At 30.4% G+C, this 26,318-nt stretch overlaps 1 protein-coding gene across 18 annotated transcripts in view; it reads left to right on the top strand.

Moving 5' to 3' along the window:
* Positions 1-26,318, top strand: part of LOC663587 (zinc finger protein 768) — a 107,211-nt gene that overhangs the window by 46,273 nt on the left and 34,620 nt on the right. For 17 of the 18 annotated variants that reach the window (XM_015980883.2, XM_015980891.2, XM_064358327.1 and 14 more), the window contains one exon: positions 24,673-24,898. In XM_015980883.2, the coding sequence (XP_015836369.1) occupies positions 24,673-24,898 (226 nt within the window). Of the gene's footprint in view, positions 1-18,965; positions 19,203-24,672; positions 24,899-26,318 lie in introns of those variants that run through there. The other variant, XM_064358328.1, reaches the window with a different exon arrangement.

The following is a 26,318-nucleotide window of genomic DNA, read 5'->3' as shown; positions in this document are numbered from 1 at the left end:
AAATAAAAAACTAATTTTATTTAATTTCTTTAAATTTTGTTTAATTTCGATTAATTATTTAAAAAAAGTAAAGAAAAAATAAAACCCAGACGGTGTTCTTAAAAACTTTCGTGCATTTAATTAATTAAATAAAATCAAATTAAATCCAATTATACTACCGAAATACTTAGAATTATTTCCGTTTTAAAATTTTGGTTAACTGTAAGTCCAAGGCGAAACCATAATTCATCAAATATTAATAAAAACTATAAAATGTGAAAATTAGAGCCTAATTTTATCAAATTATTTCAACAAAAACCAAATATTAAATTAATTAAAATTAAATTATATTATAATAAATAAAATTTTGTGATTAGTTTTGAAAAACTAGACAAAAAAATCTTGAAATTGGATTAAGTTATAACAGCCGAGGCGAAGCCGAGTGACTCATAGACGTGTTTGTGTAAAAAATGAAGACCTTTTGTGTACAATTTGAGTCAATAAAGTAGTCACATCTCTCGCCGAAAAGACAATTAACCGTTTCTCCCCTTTTCCCCCATTTGTCGCTTTCTTCGTGTGTCTTTTGCATGTTTGTTCGCACTGTCTCATTTGTAAGTGTGTGTGTGTGTAAAAATGCAACGAAATGTACTCTAAATAACACAAGGACATGATGGCATTATTTGGGGTATTGGCAGTAAAATCATGTCTCTCCGGTGAGTATTTTTCCACTTCCACATCAATAAACCACCACAATTCTACCCCTCGCCCCAATTGACACGCGGGCGTCCGCCCACCGCCGCCCCAGCATGGCGCGAATTTTATCAAAAATCGGGGGCGCATCTCAGGCGGCCGCGACATCCGTTTCCGGTAATATTTCACCCTCGGCGATCAACACGTAACATCTTAAAATTTTTAACACTCCAACACGTTTTAATTCCGCCGCGCGCTACTGTGCAAACAGAGAGGGGCCACCCCCCGAAAAATTTTCAATACGCCACTGGGCCGGAACGAGTTTGAAATGAAACAATGCATAAGAAGAGAGAAAAAAAAACGATTCACACGGAAGTCGAGTAAAAACAAAAAAAACGCATGTCATAGAGAGGGTTAGATGGGGCGATTGTTTCAGGGGTTGATGATGAAAAAATTTCCAAAATTAAACCCTCATGCAAATGAGCACCAGGTAAAAGAATAACAACACGGCGTGCGAGAGGAGGAAGCGAATCCGAGAAGCGATTCTCACGGAGGACGCTTTTGTTTTCCGAAATTTTTTTCGGATTGTTGCTTTGTGAAAGCTTCATTAACATATTAGGTGCGTTAAGACGATCTGCCAAGGGGTGAGGAATAAAATAACGCACGGAGACTGAAACAAAGACGCGAGCAATTTGAAAAAAAACATAGCCAACTAGAAACTAAAACAGTTATTTATTATACAAGACGACCTTTAAAAAAATCACCAAAAATTTTTTTGTATACAGGATGTCCATTTTTCGAGTTCCACTACAGAAATCTTAGTTAATATAAGAGATACGAGGTCGGTTAAATTAGAGCAAAGTTGCGCATTTTTATGCTGAACAGTTAGTTTTGATGTGTAATTTTTAGTTTTTGAATTATTGCAAAAAAACGGTAATTTGTAATTTTCGTTTCTATTTTTTCAAGCGAAAACCAAAAGAACTAGACGTTTCTAACTTGGAGATTCTTCAGGCACTTTTGTACAAGGAATCTAAATTTGTCATCGCCTTTTCCAAGGCGTTCTTGATATCAGAGTTACAACACTCAACTTTGTTTTTTCTTATGGAAGCCATATTTAATTTTTATATTTTTGAAAAGAGTTTTTATTCCTGATTCCAACGATGTATCACATGATATGATCGAATCTGACATGCTGATCACAATGGAGAAAAAAGCATTTTTGCGAAGAGTGCTTTGGAAAAAATGCCAACAATTTTGTTTAAATTTTGAGGTTTCATTGAATTTACATCTGGAAGTGCTAGAAATTATTCTTTTAAAAACAAAACAAGGCAAAGTTATAAAAATTCTACTCGCATATTTAATATAACTGTCAATATTTTTGACGTTTTTTTTCCGAAGCACTCTTTGAAAAAACACTTTTTTTTATTTTAATCAGCATTTTAAATTTGATCATATCATGTGATACATCATTGAAATCAGGAACAAAAAACTTTTCAAAAATACAAGTATCAAATATGGCGTCTATAAGAAAAACCAAAGTTGAGTGTTATCAAGAACGCCTTGGAAAAGGCGATGACAGATTTAAATTTCTTGTAAAAAATGCCTGAAGAATGTTTAACTTAAAAACGTCTAGTTCATTTGGTTTTCGCTTAAAAAAATAAAAACAAAAATTAAAAATTCTTGGTTTTTTTATCAATAATTCAAAAACTAAAAATGACAAATCAATTTTTTTTTTAGGTAATTGTCCAGCATTAAAATGCGCAACTTTACTCTAATTTTACCGACCTTGTACTTTTATAATAACTGAGATCCCATGGCGTAGCTCGAAAAATGGACACTCTGTATATACCGCAAAATTTTTAAAATATGCAGCAGAAACGCCATTATAATGTAAAAAAAAGTCAGTATTTCTAACAATAAACAGGTTATGGAGCTTTTTAGATCGTTCGGACCGCCTATATTTTCTTATTTTTAATATCCTTAATTAATTAATTAATTATCTTTCAGGTGGTAATAAAAAAAAATTGAAAAAATATAGGAAAATTAAATAAAACAAAAAAAATAACAATTACATACCGAAAGCTTGATCATTTTGTTCTTATTTTATTTTATAACAAATAATTGTTTTATATACAGAGTTATTCACATATAGGACTCCAAACCTAATTAATTGTAAAAACTAGAAAAACTAACTAGATTACTGTTATAGTGACATAATATCTACTTGAATTAATGATTTGATATTCAATTTTAGATTCTGGTCGCACGTGCTTTGTAAAATATGTCTTTCTCGTAAAACAAATGAAACCGTAAACAGCTCGCCTACGGCTCGCCTACTAAGTTTTATTAGGTTTTATTTTATATTTAATACAAAAAATAAGTTTTTTAAATTCCAATAAAATTTTGGAAAATAATTCTACATTTCTTCCAAAAAAATTGAAACATTATATAACTTTCCCCTAATTAATTATAACTAATTACCAATTTTTAATTGTTACTTGTTTTTTATTATTGTATCAATTAATTTAATATCTATTTTGTTTTCAAAAAAACAAAGGTAAACATATTTTTTCAAAAAATCTGAACCAGAATACCTTTTTTTAATATAGTATATGTCAGTTTTTGACACTTATGGAAAACTGGTTCAAACTTCAAGTACCTATAAGTTCTAAAGTGTTTTGACACGTTCTCAAAATATTTGACACAGTTTTGTAACTTTCGTGACGTCAGATTTTTTCTCTTGTTTCTTCTCGCCTGCTATCTATGCAGGTCTGGGCTGAGAGGGTTGAAGGGGCTGTTTTCTCACGCGTCGTTGAAATTTTTTTGTGTAAATGGGGCCTCATTTGACCATCGATTTACATAAGTAGTTTCTATTTTCGCTCAGGAAACGAAATTATCTAGTAAGAACGTCTGATAAAAATGGGGCGTCCGATAAGATCAGCCCCGTTCCGTTCACGCACCCCTTTCGGGAATCGGGTGACGTGTGCGTCAGAGAGAGACGGGCGCATTTAACAGGAATTATTGTTTAGTGTAGTGGTTGTGTACGCATTTTGTACCATCGGGTACCAGTGTGATGAAAATCGCTCGATATCATCTGGAAAACTTTGTGTTTTATTACCATTTTTTACGGCATTTTAATGGGGGAATTTTGTACGATCACAGATTGATTAAAATTCCTCATCGCGACTAGTTTTTTTACTGTTTCATCGATTCGGTTTGAAAATTTAATGAGGATCAGAGGGTGCGATCGATGAAAAAACATATTCTCACCCCTTGTATGATGATTATTTTCGAAAATAATAACACGAAAAAAATGAATAAAATTTGTAAGGGTGGCCGGAACATCACGTAACCGACGACATGGATTGCTTACGAGACGTGCACAAAAAATCCCCTCTTATTGCAATCAAATGAATGGGGTTGGATTTTTTTACGAGAGATTACTAAACACTTTCATTGTGGTCCGATGAATCGGTCACAATGAAAATTTAATTACGGATCTGTGCTTAAAAAAATCGACCGGCGATGACGTGTAAATTTTTAAATAATCAGGCCCGGACTGCTAAAAATCATCCTCAATGAAAAAAAAAATTATACAGGGTCTTTCAAAGGTTAGAAAATTACTATTTTTTTATAAAAGTCATAGATAGGTAGAAACCTTCAGATTCACCTAAAATTATTTTTAAGTATACAGGGTGTTTCCGAAATTACAAAGTCGTGAAAGTCCAACGTTTTTAGGATTAGTAATTCCAATTTTTTAATTCAATAGTAATTTCCAATTTTTTGGAACAAATTATACCTATTTTTACCATGATTTTAATGAAATTTTATAATCGTATATTTTTTACACTAGTAATAAAAATAATGGCTATTAGAACTAAGTAGGCGAGGCGTAGGCGAAGCTGTTAATAGTTTCATTTGTTTTATTTCCAATAAAAAATTGATAGATCGTAAAAACTGCTAAATAATTTAACTATTGTTAAAAAATAGATAATTGCTACAAATTTTCGTTTCAAATTGGTCATTGTCAATTTGTTTATTTTTGTTATTATTTTTTAATTTTATTTTTAACATTTACATTATTGAAATATCCATCTGTTCGATTTTTTTTAACAATTTATAAGAAAATTTTGGTTCAGTGTGTATATTTTTTCTACGATCTTTATAAAATTTTCATAAAATTTATACTTTTACAATTATAAAAATAGTAATAAATCTAAATAGGAGAATCATGGTCGAGGCTATTATTTCTTTGAAAAAACTGAGTTATAGCCGTTTTTTGATCATCATTTTGAAAAAAATCATACTAGCCTTGAATTCTGACAGTTGACAGTTTTAACAAATCTAGAAGGCTTTTTGAACTTTTTGCTATCGAATATAAAAACAAATATTCACTTATCGCAAAAACTTCAAGAGCTGTGATATTTTAAAGAAACTACTGCAAATAAAAATTTTAACAAAAAAATTGACATATGTCAAATACTATGACAGATAAGTATTAACAATTTTAGTAAATTTTTCTCAGTTTCAAAAGGTGAATTCGAAAATGCAATAAAAATAAGTGGTTACTATTTAAAATTTCAAAATTGGTGCCAATTTCTCGTAGTTATGGAAGCTCAGCCATTTTGAAAATAATTCATTTGGACTCGAAATGGTCGATTTAGATCGTAAACCAAATTTCAAAGCTGTAGCTACATTAAAAGTGAAAAAGTTTTAATGAAGGTTTTAAAAGAATCACCCTGTATAGTAGTTATTTTTCAATTATTTTACCGAGGCTATTAATTCTTCCATTTGTTGTAATTCTATAAAAAAAGACAGTTATCGTGTTAAAAATTGCTAATTCAGTAATTAATTAAACGAAAATTTCTCAATTGTATTAATAAAATTTATGTAAATATTTATTTTTAAAGAAATATTTAATAAAAGTTGATAAAACCACCATAAATTTCAATGTTATTTTGATTGTCGTTAAGAAAATAAAGTCATTCCATTTGAAAAAACTGAGTTATAGCCGTTTTTTGATCACCACTTTGAAAAAATCATACTAGCCTTGAATTTTGACAGCTGACAATTTTGAAAATTCTAGAAGGCTCTTCGAACCTTTGGCTATCGAATGCAGAAAAAATTGTTCACTTATCGCAAAGGGTTTAAGGGCTGTAATATCTTAAAATAAACCCTTACAAATAGAAATTTTAACAAAAAAAGTGACATATGTCAAAAACTATGACAGATAAGTACCAATAACTTGGGTTAATTTTACCCAGTTTGAGAAGGTGAATTCAAAAATGTAATAAAAATCGGTGGTTATTATTTAAAATTTCAAAGTTGGTGCCAATTTCTCGTAGTTGCGGAAGCTCAGCCATTTTGAAAATAATTTAGTTGAACTCAAAATGGTCGATTTAAGTCGTACACAAAATTTCAAGACTGTAGCTACTTTAGAAGTAAAAAAGTTTTTATTGAAAGCTTTAAAAGAATCACCCTGTATGGTAGTTATTTTAATTATTTTATTTTGTAAATTGTAAAGATAACGAAAATGTTGAAGACGGAAAGGTCATTAGATTATTTTAAATAAGAAATAAAAAATAGAATATACTTTTAACCAAAAAAATAACAAAATTTTGGCTTAATTTTTGCCAAAAACTAAATTTTTATAGTTTTATTTACAATTATTAAAAAATACCAATATTCCTAACTTTTTTCAAGCATTCCATAACAAATACCACATTTCGAATTGAACCCGATTCGTGTTTTTTGTCAATTTTGCCACTTCAGGGCCGGATCAGGGCGCGCATTGTGGCAATTCCGTCAAATTGTGTGTAATGGGTGTAATAATTCGGCGTTAGTATAAAATTGCTTTGTAACACGAGACCCGGAACCGTGTAAGGCAATAATCCGGAAGAATAATTGTAGGAATGTTTCCTGGGTCCGGTCCTGTCCGTGCGTACTTTTTTACTCAGAGTAGTAGAGAAGGCGATAAAAATAATAAAAACATAACTGACCCGCACAATATAAAATCGCGCGAGGCTCCGGACTTAAAGTCAACGTCTGCTTTCAAAACCAGCAGTAAAAAACCGGTTACACGTTGAAAAATCGAGTGACCTGCGGCGATCCGCCACCGCCAACTTGCGTTTGTTTCGTCGGGGAGGCGGCGGCGTACAATGGCCTAAGTGGCGGGTTTTGTCGAAAAGAATAAAAGAAAGAGAGCACTTTGGAGATAATTCGATTAGAGGCGGAAAAGCTCGAGTAAAAGCCATCGAGGAAAAAATCCGGCTTCTTTTTCGCTTTGTTTGGCTGATGGCTCGAACCGATTTGTTCCTTTAATATCAACACAAACTTTTCAAGCTTTAAATTTCTCAAGCCATAATTTGATTCCTAATATAGAAGATATTGACATGCAATATTATAAAATTACGTTACAAACTTATAATTTGAAAATTTTTAGTTAATAATGACGGGAGAACACGCCACCATTGGCATTTTTGCACCCCGCCCACCTTTTTCCAAAGGGACGCACACTTAACAACACCCTCCAACACAAACTTTACATAAACAAATCTAATATTAGCAGCCACTGGGAGATTATCGATACCAAAACTTACAACTTCGATAATAACACCATTATTATTTCAAAAGCAACATTCCAATAAACGGCATTTTTTATTTATTCTTTTCACGATTCAATAAATACGGGTAAAAACCGGTTCGGATTTTTTTTAATTACCAACCTAATCTCTTATCAGATATACGAAAATAACTAATACGTGATGGCGGCGTGATAACGCTTTACGAGCAACTGATTTCATTCTGTGCCAAAGAACATTCTTACGTGACTTGCTAATTGAAAAATTCACACTTTTTTCAGAGTCAAATACGGTGTCAAAAACTGTTTTTCCCATAAAATTTGATAGAGTTTTGTAGTTTTAGTCAAATACAGCGTGAAAACTTTATTTAAAAAAATCTGAAACTTGAACTAGTTTGACTGAACTTTTCAAAGTCAAATACAATGTCAAAGAACAGTGCTCAATTCGTACAGAACAATTTTTTTTCAAATTTAGGACTTTATAGTGTTACGGTTTTAGTCAAATACAGTATTAAAAATTTTTGTGTGTCTGAATAGTACAGTCAAACCCAATCGAATCTAAAGCTAAAAGTAAAATATTTTCTGAATTTATTTAAAGACTGGTTTTAGTAAGTCAAATACACTGTCAAAAACTGTCTTATTTAGAACTTCTAGACAAAGTTTTAGGCAAATCAAACACAGTCAAATACGATTCTTTGGCATCAAATTTATTTCTTTTGAGTTTCCTTAATAAGTAAAGTTTTAGTCAAATACAGTGTCAAAAATGACAATAACAATGTCATTTATCGTAATTCAAAATTGCTAATTAGTTGAACCAGTAATTTTTTCTAATTGTTTTTTTTTAGATTTTTTAAACAAATAAAGAAAACCACTCTTTTAGTCAAAAATTAAAAAAAATCTCAAATATAGTCAAACACAATTACTTTTAAACTTTAACAACATTTGAAACTTATTTAATCTGCTTTATGTCTAATTTTGACCAAAACTAGAATTTTATTTAGCGTAATTTAAAACTGATTATTAATTGTAATAGATTATAAAGCAAATTTAAATAATTCCAGGCTTTAATTTGCTATAGTTTTTAGTCAAAAACAGTTAGAAGTATGGGTTTTGTCACAATATATTAAATGAAGATTCTGTATTTTTCCGCTTTATAACGTTATTCAGTTTCCTTTATTCCTTTTTATTAAAAAAAAAATACATTTACGTCAATTAATTCAATTAATAGCTAATTAGTGATGAAACAAACTTAAATAAATACCATTTGAATTTTTTGTTTCTGATTAAGAAGTTGAAATAAAACTCTTGTTAATTTTAGTGTTAGTTGGCTAACAGTTATTCCGTTAATTTATTTGTAATAAAAATGTTCCAAAAACGGTGAATTTGTGAAATTTTATCAAAACTTTTCGATCGCTTGCGTTAATTTTAGCCGAAAGTTTTGTCGCTCTCTAATTTTATCCTCGCCACCATCACATAATCTCGTGTAAATTCTATAACCAATTAAAACCGCTCACTCTTTATCATAATAAATCCGAAAATAAAACGATCGATAAGATAGTCGCCCCCCGTGAGCCCCGTTCGGAAAATCCAGTCAACCCGGAAGAAATTTCCTCGAAATTTCGGTTGTTGTAGAGCAGGAAATCAAGTCGCCGATATGAAATAACAAAATATGTGTGTTCTCCGCCAATCTTATTTTACCCTTGAAGCTCCCCCCACTTAAAAAAACTCCTTTATCCAGGGTTTTATGCATTGCAAGGCCGACAAATGCAGTTACTTGCATTAGCACAAGTACATTTTAAACCACGCAATAATGTGTTGTGCTGTTCGAGAGACGTCTTCTCGATCGTTCGTCGCTTTAATAACGAAAACGTGAAAAAAATCCAAGGGACTTTTCGTGGCCAAGTGATATTGTAACAACAGTGGCAGGACATTGATTAGGATGGAGACTGAAAGCGCGGTCAGTATTTACTAAATTTTAACCAATCGGACGGGATTTCGAGCCTTATCTGCTCGCTTATCAATATGTTGAAAATTATTATTGGGGGGTTATCTCGAAATAAACGCTCAGTTTGTGGATTTTTTTTCTGACAAAATGGCGATCTGAGCGACATGGATGTGAGTAATTTTTTCGATTTTTTACGCTATTTTGACCAAGGTGGCCAGGCTGGCTGTCACTAAACCGTTTTTTCTAATTTATTACGAAAAAAAAACCGATTTTTTTTCGTCTCAAAATTACGGTTTATTTTGTTTTTATCATTTTAAAGTGGGACGTACAGTAATTAAGCGAGGGGCATTTTTTTCGAAAATTGTCCTAATAAATATTAATACCATAATTGATTGATTATTTAACAATGTGTCTCAAAAATAATTTTTTGTAGCCGTTTTTTAATTCAAATTTTCGGAAAAATCGATTTTTCAAATTATTTTTTTGGAGTTAATTTATTCTACGAATAGTACAAGGTGTGTTAAAATGATTGTCGCCTCTGAATTACTCAAGAAAATCCGAAATGGCGTTTTGTAGAACTAATGACAGACATTCAATATGAAATATTTCCATTCACCATTTTGAAAATAAGTTTGGATAATAAAAATATTTTCGTCTAAAGTTAATATTTTAGTTGCTTTTTAACGAAATTTTTAAAGTGAACTTCACAACTGACTGACTGACGGTCAATTTATTTGAGTAAAACAGTGCATTTTTTTACAATTAAACTAGATGAAAATCATTTTAACACACTTTGTATTCATTTTACCTAGACTATATTATACAGACTGAACTTAAATTTATATTTAAGTTATTAAAAATGTTTAAAACAATTTTTGAAATAATTTTATTTTTTTAATGCTACAGTTTGACATCATATTGACATTTATAATGTCATTCGTTTTTTTTTTTTAAATGGCAACCGACATTTTTATTCACTGTTATAGATAATACACATCTTTATCATTCTGGTAACAAGGAAAAAAAATAAATATAAAAAAATTCAATTTAACAAAACAAAATAAAAATTGACAATTAGATAAAATGGACTTTATGTTTTAACTTTATATGCGGCATTGTTTTTATAATTTTTCGCTCTCAATAACTTCTATCACTCTTTGTTTGACTTACTTCTTTTTCTGAATTTTTTATTCTTTTTTTTTTGAATTTTTTGTATTACCAGAAAGATAATTCTTTGTATAATTGATATTAAAACACATAATATGACACTTAAACATAAAAAAGACATTAAAAAAACAATCACTTCTTATAAAAAAACAAGAACTTTTTATTTAATACTCTCATTAACTTCTATCACTTTTTATTTTATTTTCTTGTTTCTCTGAATTTTTTTGTTCTTTTTTGAATGTGTTTGTTTTTCCAAAAAGATATTTTTTGTATAATTGACATTAAAACATTTAATATGTCACTTAAAGACAAGTAATAAAGAAAAATTTTTTGTAATACTTTCAATAACTTATCTATCACTCATTATTTTATTTTCTTATTATTCTGATTTTTTTTTTTTTGAATTTTTTTATGTTTACCAGATAGATAATTTCTTGTATAATTGACATTAAGACACTTAATATGACACTTAAACACAAAAAATAAAGAAAAAACAATCACTTTTTAATAAAACAAAACAAAAACGAAAAAATAAAACTTTGTGTGTAATACACTTAATAACATCTTTGTACATTTTTTTCCAAATTTTTTTTTGTTTTATATTATTTTATATTTACAAGAAAGATAAAAATGGGTACCATCTTAAACACTAGTCAAAAATGTCAGTTGTCATTTAAAAAAGTTATAAATGACGTCAACATTCAAAAACGAATGACGTTAGAAATGTCATAATGGTGGCAAAATATAGTATTTAAAAAAATAAAAAAAAATTTTTTGAAAAATTACTCATAAAAAAAATGTGATTTTTGTGCGTTTTTTTTTTGCTAGAACGTGTGCAGTTGTTTGTCTAATGTTTTCTATAAAATCAGTCTTAGTTTCTTATTTCTTCGTAAAAAAATGAACGAAAAAAAAAAACACTAACAAGGTAGCTATTATGTTTTTCTTTCATTATACTTTGGAAAAAACATTTTTATCATACTTAACACCTGCTGAGCTTAAAGAAATAGGACTTTACCTCATTTTTAATAAAATTTAAATAAATCAGTTTATTATCACACAAGTTCGTGATATTTAAACTTATTTAAAAAACAACTAAATTTAAAGTATATCTTACTTTAGTAGTTGTTCTTTTGCTGTTTTTGTTTCTTTATTTTGTGTTATTTTATTATTTTCTACATTTCTTCAATATTATTAAAAATACAGACTTTTTCATATTATTTAAAAAAATATTTTATGTTCTGTTTATTCTTCTATGTATTTTTTTGCCTTTATTCTAGTTTTAGTAATATTTGGGTTTATATTTCATAGTTTGTTCCGTTTTTTCACATTTTTTCTTTACCAAAGGCTTATATTATGATTATTTTTTTCTAAAAGAAATTTTAATTGAGTTTAATTTTGTCACGTGACCTTATTTCGGAATGAATATTCACTTGCACTATTCATTGAGCAAACAATGCTCGCCGTCATCGTATTTTTTCGTAGCGTTTAACGCACACAACAATAATTTTTATCGTTCATATAGTACGACGTGTGGAGACTTATTTAGATTACAGTGGGGTAGGTCAGGAACCTCTTATCACCGTCGACGTTGTTTTTATCGTTCAGTGCGGTGCAGTCCTCAAACAAAAAAATCTATATTAATAATATAAGTAATAAAAATGAGCCGGTGAACGAGAGAAATCTGGGCGTGTGCAGATTTTTGTTTATTTTCGTTCCAGAGGGGGCAAAAACCGCCGCTGATTACGAGAAAGTATGCGTACAGCATCGTACAATATAACTATATGTAATGGTTAATAACCGCATTTCTTATTAAGTTATTTTCTTATAAACCAATATGGTTCTAACTCGTAGTTAACATAAAGTTTATATTCCGTTAGATTTTAAATGAGTTATGGCGGAGTGCGGCGTTTTGTACTTTTTGCCGCAAAAATAATTGCGAGGATTTGCTATCAGATTGACCTGGACGTCGATTGGATGCGATCATGCGTTATGAAGAAAAAATACAAATTGTATCCGGTACGGACCTGACACACGCGCGCTCAAATTTAGACCGAATTATTTTTATACACTTATGGAGCGACACATTCTAATTTGGTCAACTTACAACTAATTAAATTTTATTCATTATTTTAGAGGCGGCTGTGTGACCTACACACAGCCTGCTGCGACTGTTGGTTACCTTCACGACTGACTCACGATTGACGCAAATTTTACGACAAAGGCCCAAAATACGGGTTTTTGACCAGTACACTACTTCCTGCACCGGCTGTACGACACTTTTTTGAGAAAAAATCGAATTTATTTTCATATTAAATGTGAAAATGGGCATAAAGTGCACTTATCCCATTTAATTATTGAAGTGACACTTATGGCGATTAAATTGGTAATTAATGGTAATTCATAATTTAAAAAAACGCAAGGTTAAGTAGCTACTGTCATTTCCTTTTCCAATTTTTAGAAAAAATGATCGATTCTTGTAATCATTGTGAAAGAATTTAATAAGATTTTGGATCAAATTTGAAAAAAAAAGAGTGTGTTTTTTTCGATAGCGACTTAAATTTAAACTTAAAACGACGTTTAGAGATTAGTCGTTTTGTTTAATTTTTTTCAATTTTTAGAAGAAAAGATCGACTTTTTAATAATTTACAAAGAATTTGATAAGATTTTACGTTCAATATTAAAAAAAGAATATGTTTTTTGAACCGGTACACTTTTTTCGACAGCGACTGTACATTTATTTTTGCCAAAAAGTTGTAAATTTTGCTTTAAATTAAAAATGATAATTTTATCGCCATTAAAAATGCTAATTAATAATTATTCATAATTTTAGAAAACGACAATAAGTAATTATAGGCCTCGGCTTCGCCTCGGCTACTTGTCCTTTTGTTTTTTTTTTCAATTTTTAGAAAAAAAATTTATTTTTGAATAATGTACAACAAATTTGATGAGATTTTATGTTCAATATTAAAAAAAAAATTTTTTTCCAGTTGAACATTTTTTTCCATTGTGATGTACACCCATATTTCGTTAAAAAAAATGTAAATTTTGTTTTATACTAAAAAGAATGAATCATATCGACATTAAAAATACTAATTAATAATTATTCAAAATTAGAAAAAGCGTCCTTAAGTAAGTGCTAACCTCGGCTTCGCCTCGGCTACTTGTCATTTGTTTTTTCAATTTGCAGAAAAAAAGGTCGACTTTTTAATAATTTACAAAAAAATTATAAGATTTTATGATCAATATTAAAAAAATATATATTTTTTCTTATTTGGACCTGTACATTTTTTCCGATAGCGACTGTACACTCATGTTTTTGTCAAAGAGTTGTTCATTTTGCTTTAATTTAAATACAATGAAGCTTATCGTCATTAAAAAATAATGCTAATTAGTAGTAACACATAATTATGAAAGAATTAAATAAGTTAAAAAAATTTAAAAAAAACGTCAAGTAACGACAAGCTTTGAATTTTCCGAAAAAATACTTTTTATACCATTTATACAATAATATTGTTGAACTGTACAAAAAAAATATTTATTTATTTAGAATAATTGTCGGTTCGGACTGGTACACTTTTTCCGGTAGCGACTGTGCACTCGTTTTTGCCAAAAATTGCAAATTTTGTTTGCATTTAAAATTAAAATGAAACAAATTACTCCCACATTTCAGTTTTATTCAAGCGCCGTTGTTTACACTAAATTAGATAATTGTTAATTATCTAGTAATTAAAATAATATTATTTGGCACAAAACTTAATTACAAATGACAATCGTTTGCAATTATGTATCGGGAAAAAAATGCTCGCATAAATTGGCCACCTTGTATATATTTCAATTACGGCGCTCATTATAAATCCCGCATAACCTCCGTGCCCCCTAATGAATTTCTTTATTACGGTCCTGCGCCCGCGGCCAACTTCGTTCCCATTTCATCGCAGTTCAAAAAAAAAGTGCATTTTTGCGCCGTTCTGGGTCAAAAATTCCGTTTGAAAAAAATAAAAGATGGACGCCCCCCACGCTCACTCGATTTTTTCCCATCCGTACCAGATTAAAAGCTATTTTTAAATCTACAAACAACATTTTCAAAGTTGAGATAGGTTATGGCTGTGCAACGGCCCAGCTTGAATTATGAACGTCTCGACTAAACATTGCGATGGTCGTTTGTCTGGTCGGCCATAGGTTAATATACTTTGAAAAAGCAAGTCGTTTAAAAACAAATAAAAATAAGAAAAAAGGACAGTCGGTTTGCTTGGCATGTAGAGGGCGTTGCATCCGAATGCATGACGCGCGATGCGATTTTGTTTCATGTCGGTGTGGCCGAAAATCGAGCAGGCCGCGCAATCGAGGCCAACTTATCGTAATTAAACGCCTTAATAAATAATAAATAGCTTTCTTTCCACGATTGTTTGTGACAGATCGCAAATATTCATTAGATTAATTAGATTGACATTTACGGACAAAACGTGTGTACAAAAATGACTCACAAAAGTGAAAATAGAGACATAAATATCTAGGAAAACATAAGAAATTAAGAATGTACTAATTGAATGGCTTTAATTCGATGCAGGGAATAGAAATCGTCATATTAACAAACCACATACAATAAATTTAATTGCACGCCATCTCCCGTCTCGCTCTCGCACACGGCATATGCCACGCCGACTTGATCTTACGGCCGCCATAAATTTCTAAGGTAGCTGTGCAAAAAACGCCATCGATGATATTACGGACGATTCGATTGTCGCCTCGATTAAACAAATACAAGAGGGAAAAATCCGCAGACGTGTAAAAATAAACGCACATGAATAAAAAGGCAACAAACTTAGGCGGCCTTGTAAATAAAATGCGTATGTTTACGCGACGATTTATGCGATCGAGGTGGCTTTGTTCGTCGTCACGTGATCATTTTTTCATAAACGTCAAATCTCCACCGAAACTGCTCAAATTTTCACTAATGCTTTAATCACGCGGTTTAAATTCAAACGATAGAATGTGACGCGAATTTATTATGGAACGGGTGAAGGAGGGTCACAGTCTGAACGCGAGGCCGGACAAACAATCAAAATCAAGCAAAAGATTTGCGCAAAACGATCAAAAATAACCAAAATGTTAACATGCGTAAAATGATAATGTACAGTAGCTTCCCAAAAAAGTGGACTGAAAATATACAACTAAAAAGTATTAAAACTGACAAAGAAACTTTAAAGATAAGAAGCTGGAAAACTGAAACACAAAAAAACCTAAAAACATAGTGAGATTGAAATTCTGAAGAACTGAGAAACTGAAAAACTATAGAACTAGAAAAAAAAACAGAAAACTAACAGATTAAATTATTACATTCGGAATAAAAGCCAAAAAACATAAAATATATAACTAAAAAGTATTAAAAGTTCAAAAACAGACAAAGAAACTTTAAAGCTGAAAAACTGAAACACAAAAAAACTAAAAAATATAGTAAAATTGAAATTCTGAAGAACTGAGAAACTGAAAAACTATAGGACTAGAAAAAAACACCAATGATTTTAAACATTATTCTCTGAACAAAAAAACAAGAGACTGAAAATATAGAACTAAAAAGTATAAAAAGTTCAAAAACAGACAAAGAAACTTTAACGCTAAGAAACTGAGAAACTGAAACACAAAAAAACTAAAAAATATAGTAAGATTAAAATTCTGAAGAATTGAGAAACTGCAAAACTATAGAACTAGAAAAAAAACGCCAATAGATTTTAAACATTATACTCTGAAGAAAAAACCAAAAGACTGAAAATAGAGAACTAAAAAGTATAAAAAGTTCAAAAACAGACAAAGAAACTATAACACTAAGAAGCTGAAGAACTGAAACACAAAAAACTAAAAAAAATAGTGAGATTGAAATTCTGAAGAACTGAGATAATAAAAAACTATAGAACAAGAAAAGAAAAACACCAATAAATTTTAAACATTATACTCTGAACAAAAAACCAAAAGACTGAAAATATAAAACTAAAAAGTATAAAATAGACAAAGAAACGTTAACGCTAAGAAACTGAAAAACTGAAACACAAAAAAACTAAAAAATATAGTAAGATTGAAGTTCTGAAGAACTGAGGAACTGAAAAACTATAGAACTATAAAGTATAATAAGTTCAAAAACAGACAAAGAAACTTTAAAGCTAAGAAGCTAAAAAACTGAGACACAAAAAACTAAAAAATATAGTAAGATTGAAATTCTGAAGAACTGAGAACCTGAAAAACTATAAAACTAGAAAAGGAAAACACCAATAAATTTTAAACATTTTACTCTGAACAAAAAACCAAAAGACTGAAAATATAAAACTAAAAAGTATAAAATAGACAAAGAAACGTTATCGCTAAGAAACTGAAAAACTGAAACACAAACAAACTAAAAATATAGTGAGATTGAAATTCTGAAGAACTGAGAAACTGAAAAACTATAGAACTAGAAAAAAAAAACAGAAAACTAACAGATTAAATCATTACATTCGGAATAAAAGCCAAAAAACTAAAAATATATAACTAAAAAGTATTAAAAGTTCAAAAACTGTCAAAGAAACCTTAACGCAAAGAAGCTGAAAATCTAAAACACAAAAAACCTAAAAAATATAGTAAGATTAAAATTCTGAAAAACTGAAAAACATAGAACTAGAAAATAAAACACCAATAGATTTTAAACATTATACTCTGAACAAAAAAACAAAAGACTGAAAATATAGAACTAAAAAGTATAAAAAGTTCAAAAACTGACAAAGAAACTTTAACGCTAAGAAACTGAAAAACTGAAACACAAAAAAACTAAAAAATATAGTAAGATTGAAGTTCTGAAGAACTGAGGAACTGAAAAACTATAGAACTATAAAGTATAATAAGTTCAAAAACAGACAAAGAAACTTTAAAGCTAAGAAGCTAAAAAACTGAGACACAAAAAACTAAAAAATATAGTAAGATTGAAATTCTGAAGAACTGAGAACCTGAAAAACTATAGAACTAGAAAAGGAAAACACCAATAAATTTTAAACATTTTACTCTGAACAAAAAACCAAAAGACTGAAAATATAAAACTGAAAAGTATAAAAAGTTCAAAAATAGACAAAGAAACGTTAACTCTAAGAAACTAAAAAACTGAAACACAAAAAAACTAAAAATATAATTAAATTTAAATTCTGAAGAACTGAGAAACTGAAAAACTATAGAACTAGAAAAAAAACAGAAAACTAACAGATTAAATCATTAGTCTGAAATTCTGAAGAACTGAGAAACTGAAAAACTTTAGAACAAGAAAAGAAAAACACCAATAAATTTTAAACATTATACTCTGAACAAAAAACCAAAACACTGAAAATATAGATCTAAAAAGTATAAAAAGTTCAAAACAGACAAAAAAACTTTAACGCTAAGAAACTGAAAAAATGAAACACAAAAAACTAAAAATACAATGAAATTGAAATTCCGAAGAACTGAGCAACTGAAAAACTATAGAACTGGAAAAAAAAACAGAAAGTTAACAGATTAAATAATTACATTTAGAATAAAAGTCAAAAGACTGAAAATATACAACAAAAAAGTATAAAAAGTTCAAAAACTGACAAAGAAACTTAAACGCTAAGAAGCTGAAAAACTGAAACACAAAAAAACTAAAAATATAATTAAATTGAAATTCTGAAGAACTGAACAACTGAAAAACTAGAACTAGAAAAGAGAAACAAAAAACTAACAAATTAAATTGACAAAGAAACTTTAACACTAAGAAACTGAAAAACTAAAACACAAAAAAACTAAAAAATACTATTCTGAAGAACTAAATAACTGAAAAACTGAGAACAAATTAGAAAACTGAAATAACCTGCAAGATAATGAAACCACAAAAAACAGGAAAATTTGGAAAATAAATATGAAAAAATACTTAAATTAGGAAACAAATTTATTTCGAGTTTGAAGAAACGCCTTGAAAATTTAATCTGAGACAGTAAAATAAGCCTGTATTTGGTCATTTTCGTAACGGTAAAATTTTGAAAAAAGTGCAACACGCGTGAAACAATAAAAATCCATTTGTGCTCCTTGTGCTTTTAGACTGGCTTGTCAATATTTAATCAGCAAACACACAAACAACAATTTTATGCAATTAGACGAAAAAAATTGATAAGAGCGGAATAAAATGACGTCCACGTGAGTCGTCATGATCGCAAACATCGCCTTATCACCGATTTTGGTAAACGCCATGACGTCCAACTTGCCAAAGTGCAAAAAACTAATGACGGAATGGTGACTTCCCGATTGAGTTAGGAAGCTTCTTAATAATTACGTTTTTGCCGCAACGTCACTAAAATTCGTGCATACTGCACTTGTTATCTCGTAAATAAATTGACCTAATTACAATCGTCCAGAGGCAACTGTGATCGGGTCTGATTGGCGAAAAGCCGCGAAGTAACGCGTTGGTCGTGCGGTATGAGAGCAAATCTAATTTGTGAGACCAAAGCTCGTTGAAATAAGGAGCAGATTTGCGTAATGGCAAAATAAAACAAAAAGCGATTTGTTTTAGTTCGATTTTATAAATTAATTATTATAAATATGGAGCATTTAAATTGTTTGACAAGTTCTTTCAGTTTTCGCGCGGTTGTCGGCCGGTGAACGCGACGCTAAGTGTGAACGTGCCTTTAGATGGGACTTTTTACCATCGCTTGAACTGATGGGACCATGTATGGGTCGAGTGCCCAAAATGACTGGACGCCGGTCACCACCAGCGCGTATTTCGATCCGGTGCCCGGAACATCCACCGGAATTTACCAACCCAATGTTTACTATTATCCTCCGGTGATGTCCTTTGACTATCCGCCCCATCAGGTCAGGAAAAAAAACGAAAAAAAACACAATTTTTTTTGAAAAAAAATCAAAATTTTCGTTACTTTTTCAAAATAGTCAATAACTAGGGAAATATTTGATCTATTTATAACACGCAGAGGTCACGAGATATCTCAGAAATTAGAAAAATGGCTCTACATATTATGTTGGAGAAAGTTATCAATTTGTTGGAGGTTTTAACAATTTTACCGTTTTTTTAACAATTTTTTTTATTCTTACTTACCAACAATTCTAATATAAAAAATTACAAACTTATTTTTGTAAGTTTGCAGTTATGAGTAAAACAAAGGCAGAAGATATGACAGTTGACAGTTGTTTGTTGCCAACTTCATTTCAAAGACAGCCCAAAATTTTTTTTGAGCTGATATTTTTAAATTGTTTGATTCTAATTTTGCTATGATGTAAATTAATGTACAGCAGGAACAAGTTTAGTGTCCTACTTTTTGAAACTTTCTGGTAATACATTTTGTACAAAAAATACAGAAAAATCACCAAAAAAAAAACCAAATAAACACAATCTGAATAAACGCCTTTCTTTTTCTATACATAATACCTTCTGAAAAATTACTATTACATATTTTCAAATGCGCAAACAAAACAAAATAAATGTACAGTCAAAAACAAAACAAATGTCACGACTGCTGATAACAAAAATTTAGTGAACGAAAAATACAGAAGTTTTATGATCAATTTATTGAGTAGATATTTATTTTTCAATTTCTTAGAAAACGTTAAAAAAATTTAGCACTGTTGGTAAAAAAATTGAATTGGTATTAAAAAAATTAATTAACAATCTTTTTCGAACACATTGTACTTAAAGGGATTTAGAAAACCGAAAAGCCCTCGGCTTCGCCTCGGCTACTATAGTGTTACATTAAAAAAATATTTTTTTTTAAACTTTATACTTTCTTTATACTTTAAAATGCACAAAAAGTAAATGTAGTCAGGAAAAAAAAATGTTTTTTTTGCATAATATTGCTGGTGATAAATATTTTGTTTACGATAATTACAAGTTATCCGAAAACATAAAAAACTACTGCTAGCCTCGGCTTCACGTCTCTTTAAATGTACAGTCAGACACAAAATTTATGTCCCATCCTCACATCTTACTGCTGGTAGGACATACTTTCGATTGTTTATTATAAAAAATAAAAAAATGCACATTTGACAAGAAAAAAATTTAAAAAATATATGTAGCATCTATTTCAAAATTATAGGATGTAGGTATAATTGTGTAACCACACTGGAGAAATTGATGATTGATTAATTTTTGGAGAAAAATACATGTCTTTCCTCGCTTATCGCTTGTCAGTTATGAAAAATGCCGATAAGGCAGGAATCTGTTCGGTGGGAAATGAATTTCAAAGGTCACGTGAGCGCAGATCGGGGTTGAATCTCGAGCAAAGCGTGCAATTTTTTCCAAGCGAGTAGATCTGGTATTTTAGTGGCACTAATAGTCGGTTTTCCCCCTCGTATTAAATAATTCCGAGCCAGTAACAAATAAAGAAATAAAATATAAAATGACATATTATAAGAATGCAAATGAATGGAATGAGGGAAAGGATTTCCGCGGAAATGGCCATAGAATAAGGCATATAATCCGGAGAAGGGCGACAGGAAGAAGGAGGAGTAAACACAGGGCTCACTTTTAGCGATTTTCAAACTGTTTGTAGTCACACCTCGTATTTATCTCCAACCAAAGGTTATGGAGTGCTAGAACGAGGAAGTATAATTGGGTTCTTTTACCGTATGAGGTCGTGTAGGAGTGCTTATATTGTGTGCTTGCATTTTCTCTTCAAAATCGAGATACAGATGGTTGCGCTCTTTTGTCTCCCGATCGTAAAAATCGCAACTTACGCTAATTGCGCCAATTTAAAAAGCGCTAATTGAGAAAAAACACCAACATGCCATCCACTATCAATTTTAAGATTAAGGTGGACCATAATTTTGTTATTATTACTACAAGAATTGAGAGATAACGGCTTTTCTTTCGCCAATTAACGGGAAACTATAATTAATTATTCCGATTCGATTTACGTAATTGTGAAATATTTCACGACGGAAAAATGCAATGACCCCAGTTTTATTCCGCTTTGCAATTTTCAATGATTGTAGGATTTTGTACTAGCAGGTGTGCCAACCCGACAATTTGAATTTATAATGCTATGACGTGCTCCAAATTGGGGCTATTTGCACAAAAAATCGCTTAATCTTAACCGGCGATCTTCACAGATTCGTTTTTTTTTTGTTTCATACCGGGTGTCCCAATCGATGACGGACGGGACACGAAAAACTTTTTTATTGTAGAAAAATCGTTATAAAATTCTATTACTTTAAACGGCACTGATTCGAACAAATATTTTCTGATTAATTTACTTTTTGTTCACATATGACGGACGGGACAAAAAATCTTGTGTGTGAAAATGACGCTAAAAATTGATCCAGATTAAAGACTTTAACAATTTCAAAATTAAACAGTGAAAATTAAAAATTCTTGGTCCTGACGAAGAAAATAACACTGTAATAACGGACGGGACAGCAAAATGTACGGAGAAAAAAAGTAATATCATTAACCAATTTACTTACCGATTTTTATTTTAATTTTAATTCCATAACAAAATTCGCAAAATACATTAAATATAAAGCAAATCGTGTATTTTAAAAGTCACTTAACATTCTAAAATTATTTTGAAAATTTCGGTGTAATATTACGTTATTTCTAAAATGGCTGTATTATTATATAAAATGCTCGATACATAAAACTAAATAAATAAACAACCTCTTTTGAACACATCCTTAATACTAAGTGTTTTGAAAACCGGAAAGCCCTCGGCTTCGCCTCGGCTACTATCACGCTACATCCAAAGGAAGAAAATATTTCCATGTTTAAAGGGTAGAAAACAATATTTTTTGCTATAACGTGCTCTAAATTAGGGCTATTTGCACAAAAAATCACTTAATCTTAACCGGCGATCTTCACAGATTCGTTTTTTTTTTGGTTTCATACCGGGTGTCCCAGCTCAAAAGAAACGCAAATCGATGACGGACGGGACACGAAAAAACTTTTTTATTGTAGAAAAATCGTTATACAACTCTACTACTATAAAAGGCACTGATTCGAACAAACATCAACTGATTAATTTACTTTTTGTTTACACATGACGGACGGGACAAAAAATCTTGTGTGTAAAAATAACGCTAAAAACTGATCTAGACCGGTTTTAATTATTAGAGACTTTAACAATTTCAAAATTAAACAGTAGAAATTAAAAATTCTTGGTCATGACGAAAAAAATAACACTGTAATAACGGACGGGACAGCAAAATGTACGGAGATAAAAAGTAATATTACTAACCAATTTACTTACCGATTTTTATTTTAATTTTAATTCCATAACAAAACTCGCAAAATACATTAAATATAAAGCAAATCGTGTCTTTTAAAAGTCACTTAACATTCTAAAATTATTTTGAAAATTTCGGTGTAAATTTACATTATTTCTAAAATGGCTGTATTATTATATAAAATGCTCGATACATAAAACTAAATAAATAAACAACCTCTTTTGAACACATCCTTAATACTAAGTGTTTTGAAAACCGGAAAGCCCTCGGCTTCGCCTCGGCTACTATCACGCTACATCCAAATAAAGAAAATATTTCGATGTTTAAAGGGTAGAAAACAATATTTTTTGCAATAACGTGCTCTAAATTAGGGCTATTTGTACAAAAAATCGCTTAATCTTAACCGGCGATCTTCAGAGATTCGTTTTTTTTTTGTTTCATACCGGGTGTCCCAATCGATGACGGACGGGACACGAAAAAACTTTTTTATTGTAGAAAAATCGTTATAAAACTCTACTACTTTAAATGGCACTGATTCGAACAAACAACAACTGATTAAGTTACTTTTGTTTACACATGACGGACGGGACAAAAAATCTTGTGTGTAAAAATAACGCTAAAAACTGATCTAGACCGGTTTTAATTATTAGAGACTTTGACAATTTCAAAATTAAACAGTAGAAATTAAAAATTCTTGGTCATGACGAAAAAAATAACACTGAAATAACGGACGGGACAGCAAAATGTACGGAGATAAAAAGTAATATTACTAACCAATTTACTTACCGATTTTTATTTTAATTTTAATTCCATAACAAAAATCACAAAATGCATTAAATATAAAGCAAATCGTGTATTTTGAAAGTCACTTAACATTCTAAAATTATTTTGAAAATTTCGGTGTAAAATTACATTATTTCTAAAATGGCTGTATTATTATAGAAAATGCTCGATACATAAAACTAAATAAATAAACAACCTCTTTTGAACACATCCTTAATACTAAGTGTTTTGAGAACCGAAAAGCCCTCGGCTTCGCCTCGGCTACTACCACGGCTATTATCATGGAAAAATATTTCCATGTTTAAAGGGTAGAAAATGATATTAAAAAAAAAAACAGCAAAAAACCAACTATACCTAGTCATGAATTCGAGGCGAAGCCGAGTGAAAGCTATGCGACTTGTCATATTTTTTCAAAAATTTTGTTCTATTCTATAGTTACGAACAAAAATTGCTATAAAGGTGGCATTTTTCATAAAAAAATATGTATTACCAGCTGTCATATGCAAAAATAGGACATTGATTTTGTTCCTCACTGTACATAATTCGACTAGAATTTAGTAATTTTTTGTCCCTTATCAGTGCTATCACACGTTCTGTAATGTTTCGGCGTCGTTAAGTGAGAGGAAAAATGCAATAATTTCTCTTCTTTATTAGCCACCTGCGATGATTTCGTTTTGGTGGCGGTTTTTTCCGCGTCGTTGGCGGCGTCGTTGATTTATCGTAATGTCTTACCGTCCCCAAGAGATAAAAACAACTGTTTCATAAACTCTGTAAATGAAAAAAGCCATTCGCGCGCTGCTCAAGCCATATATCAAGCTGTGTAATTCAGAAAGAAATAATTCGTGAGACACCCTGTATGTGCGGAAACGGATGGACGACCTTTGATACGTCAAGGATGTTGCTAGAGAGTATCAGTCATGTTCGAATAAATAACAATGATGTGTGCAAGAATGCAGACATTGATAAACAATTCAGACTCAAAAAAAAATACGAAAATAAAATAAAATAATAAAAATCTAGTCGGGAATAATAAATCGTCGCTTTCCCCATTTCAGTCGCCCCTCCTCCCAAATGAAATATTAAAACTGAAGCATTATTTTAATAATGACGAATTAAAACGGCAGGTAAGCGTCGAAATCTCAGAAAGCTGTGATTAAAAACGAGAGGGCAAAACGAAAAACGGAAAGGACGGGGTTAAAAAGTTGGAAAGAAATTAAAAGGGATGGTCGCGGCGCGGCGCCGCGACAGGACCGTACTCACACAATGTTCACAAAACACTTGAAATTTTTTTGCGTTTTTTTGTTTAGTTTTGGAATTTTTTCAGATTTTCATGCACAAATCTGCGATGCAAATGCATGCCAGGGAGCTGACGGGACGCTCAGAAGTCAAACCACACCAGTGCCAGCAATGTCTAAAGTCTTTCAGCAGCAATCACCAGTTAGTCCAACATATCAGGGTGCACACGGGGGAAAAACCCTACAAATGTTCCTATTGTGACAGGAGGTTCAAGCAGTTGAGTCACGTGCAACAGCACACGAGGCTACATACGGGTAAGTAACGGTTTTTTTGCAGAAATGTAGTAATTAATTAATAATTTAACTGATTGAAATATTTTTTACGGAAACAAGCAACGAAATCAATGTACAGTCACAAGCAAAATGAATGACACCCCTGAAACCGCAGCTACAAGTCATGTCATTCTTTTTGGTCGTGACTGTACGGTCAGGAAAAAATAAAATAAAAGCTGGAGTACTTTTATTTTTGTTATATTTTATATTTTGTAAAATGTGGCCATTGAAAAATATTTTTTTCGTCAAAGTTTTTTACCAAATTTTCAGCTGAAAAATTGTTTATCTGGACAAGCTTCCTTCAATAAATATTAATTTACATTGTATTGAGCCAATGATGTGAAATTTTCTGGCATTTCTGCCACTTCACTTATATTTCTGCTGTCAGTGTAATTTATGTAAACTTTACTAAAATTTTCTGAAAAAAGCCCTGAAGTTTCCGAAAATTACACAATAGCAGATGGAACTTAGTGTTTTTCAGTAAATTTTCGATTTTTTTTGAAAAAATTTTTAATTTTATTACCTCAAAATATGTTAAAAATCTTACACATATCAAATTTAACGTTAATTTTAGTTGTGTTTTTAACAAACTTTAGGATATATTTACATATTTGTATTTGCACAAGTCCACAAAAACAATAAACGATAATTTTATGCTTATGTTCTGAGAAAATTATTTTGTGTTTGTTAAAAATATGCCAAAATAGCTATTTTTGACCTTTTTTATAATTTCTCAGCTGTTTTTTTTTTCAAACTGTTTCGAAGAAAATTGTGTTTATACTTCAAAAACAAGCTTAAATGCTCGAAAAAGGCGAAAATAACATTTCTTGGGCAATTTTGGGGGCAATTTTTTTTTAATTTGGTGTTTTTTAACAACTTAGAAAATAATTAGAACAAAATGTAAATTTACTTCAAAAATCTGCAAAAACAAATTGAAAAAATCGTTTTAAAAAAACCTTAGTCTTTACTTCAGGAACGTGCCAAATACTCAAAAAAAGCAAAATTGACAACAACAAAAATAATGTCAGCTATTTGATTTTTGGAGTCTACAAAAATTGCAAAAATACCAGCATTTTAGTTTATTTAATTTTTTAATTTAACAAAAAGTTTCAGAGAAATTAAGCAGAAAAATCCTTCATGGTTTATCCGAAACTGCTTCCAATGTCGACTATTAATAAATATTCTATTAATTGTAATAAAATAAAATAATTTTTTGGAATTTGAAGTTTGAAGAAATCTGGTGTTTCTGAGAATATTTTAGAAAAACACTTAGATTTTTTGCCTGAAAATGTGCTTTACTTACTCACCTTGAAAAAAATTTGCTAAATATTTGTGGTCCGATTCAGTTTAAGCCAAAAAATAATAAATAAACATAGCAAAAATAATGTAATTTTCAAACTTA

The sequence above is a fragment of the Tribolium castaneum genome, chromosome 8, assembly GCF_031307605.1.
Source record: "Tribolium castaneum strain GA2 chromosome 8, icTriCast1.1, whole genome shotgun sequence".
Lineage (NCBI taxonomy): Eukaryota > Metazoa > Arthropoda > Insecta > Coleoptera > Tenebrionidae > Tribolium > Tribolium castaneum.
This window is presented reverse-complemented; position numbering and strand designations above follow the sequence as displayed.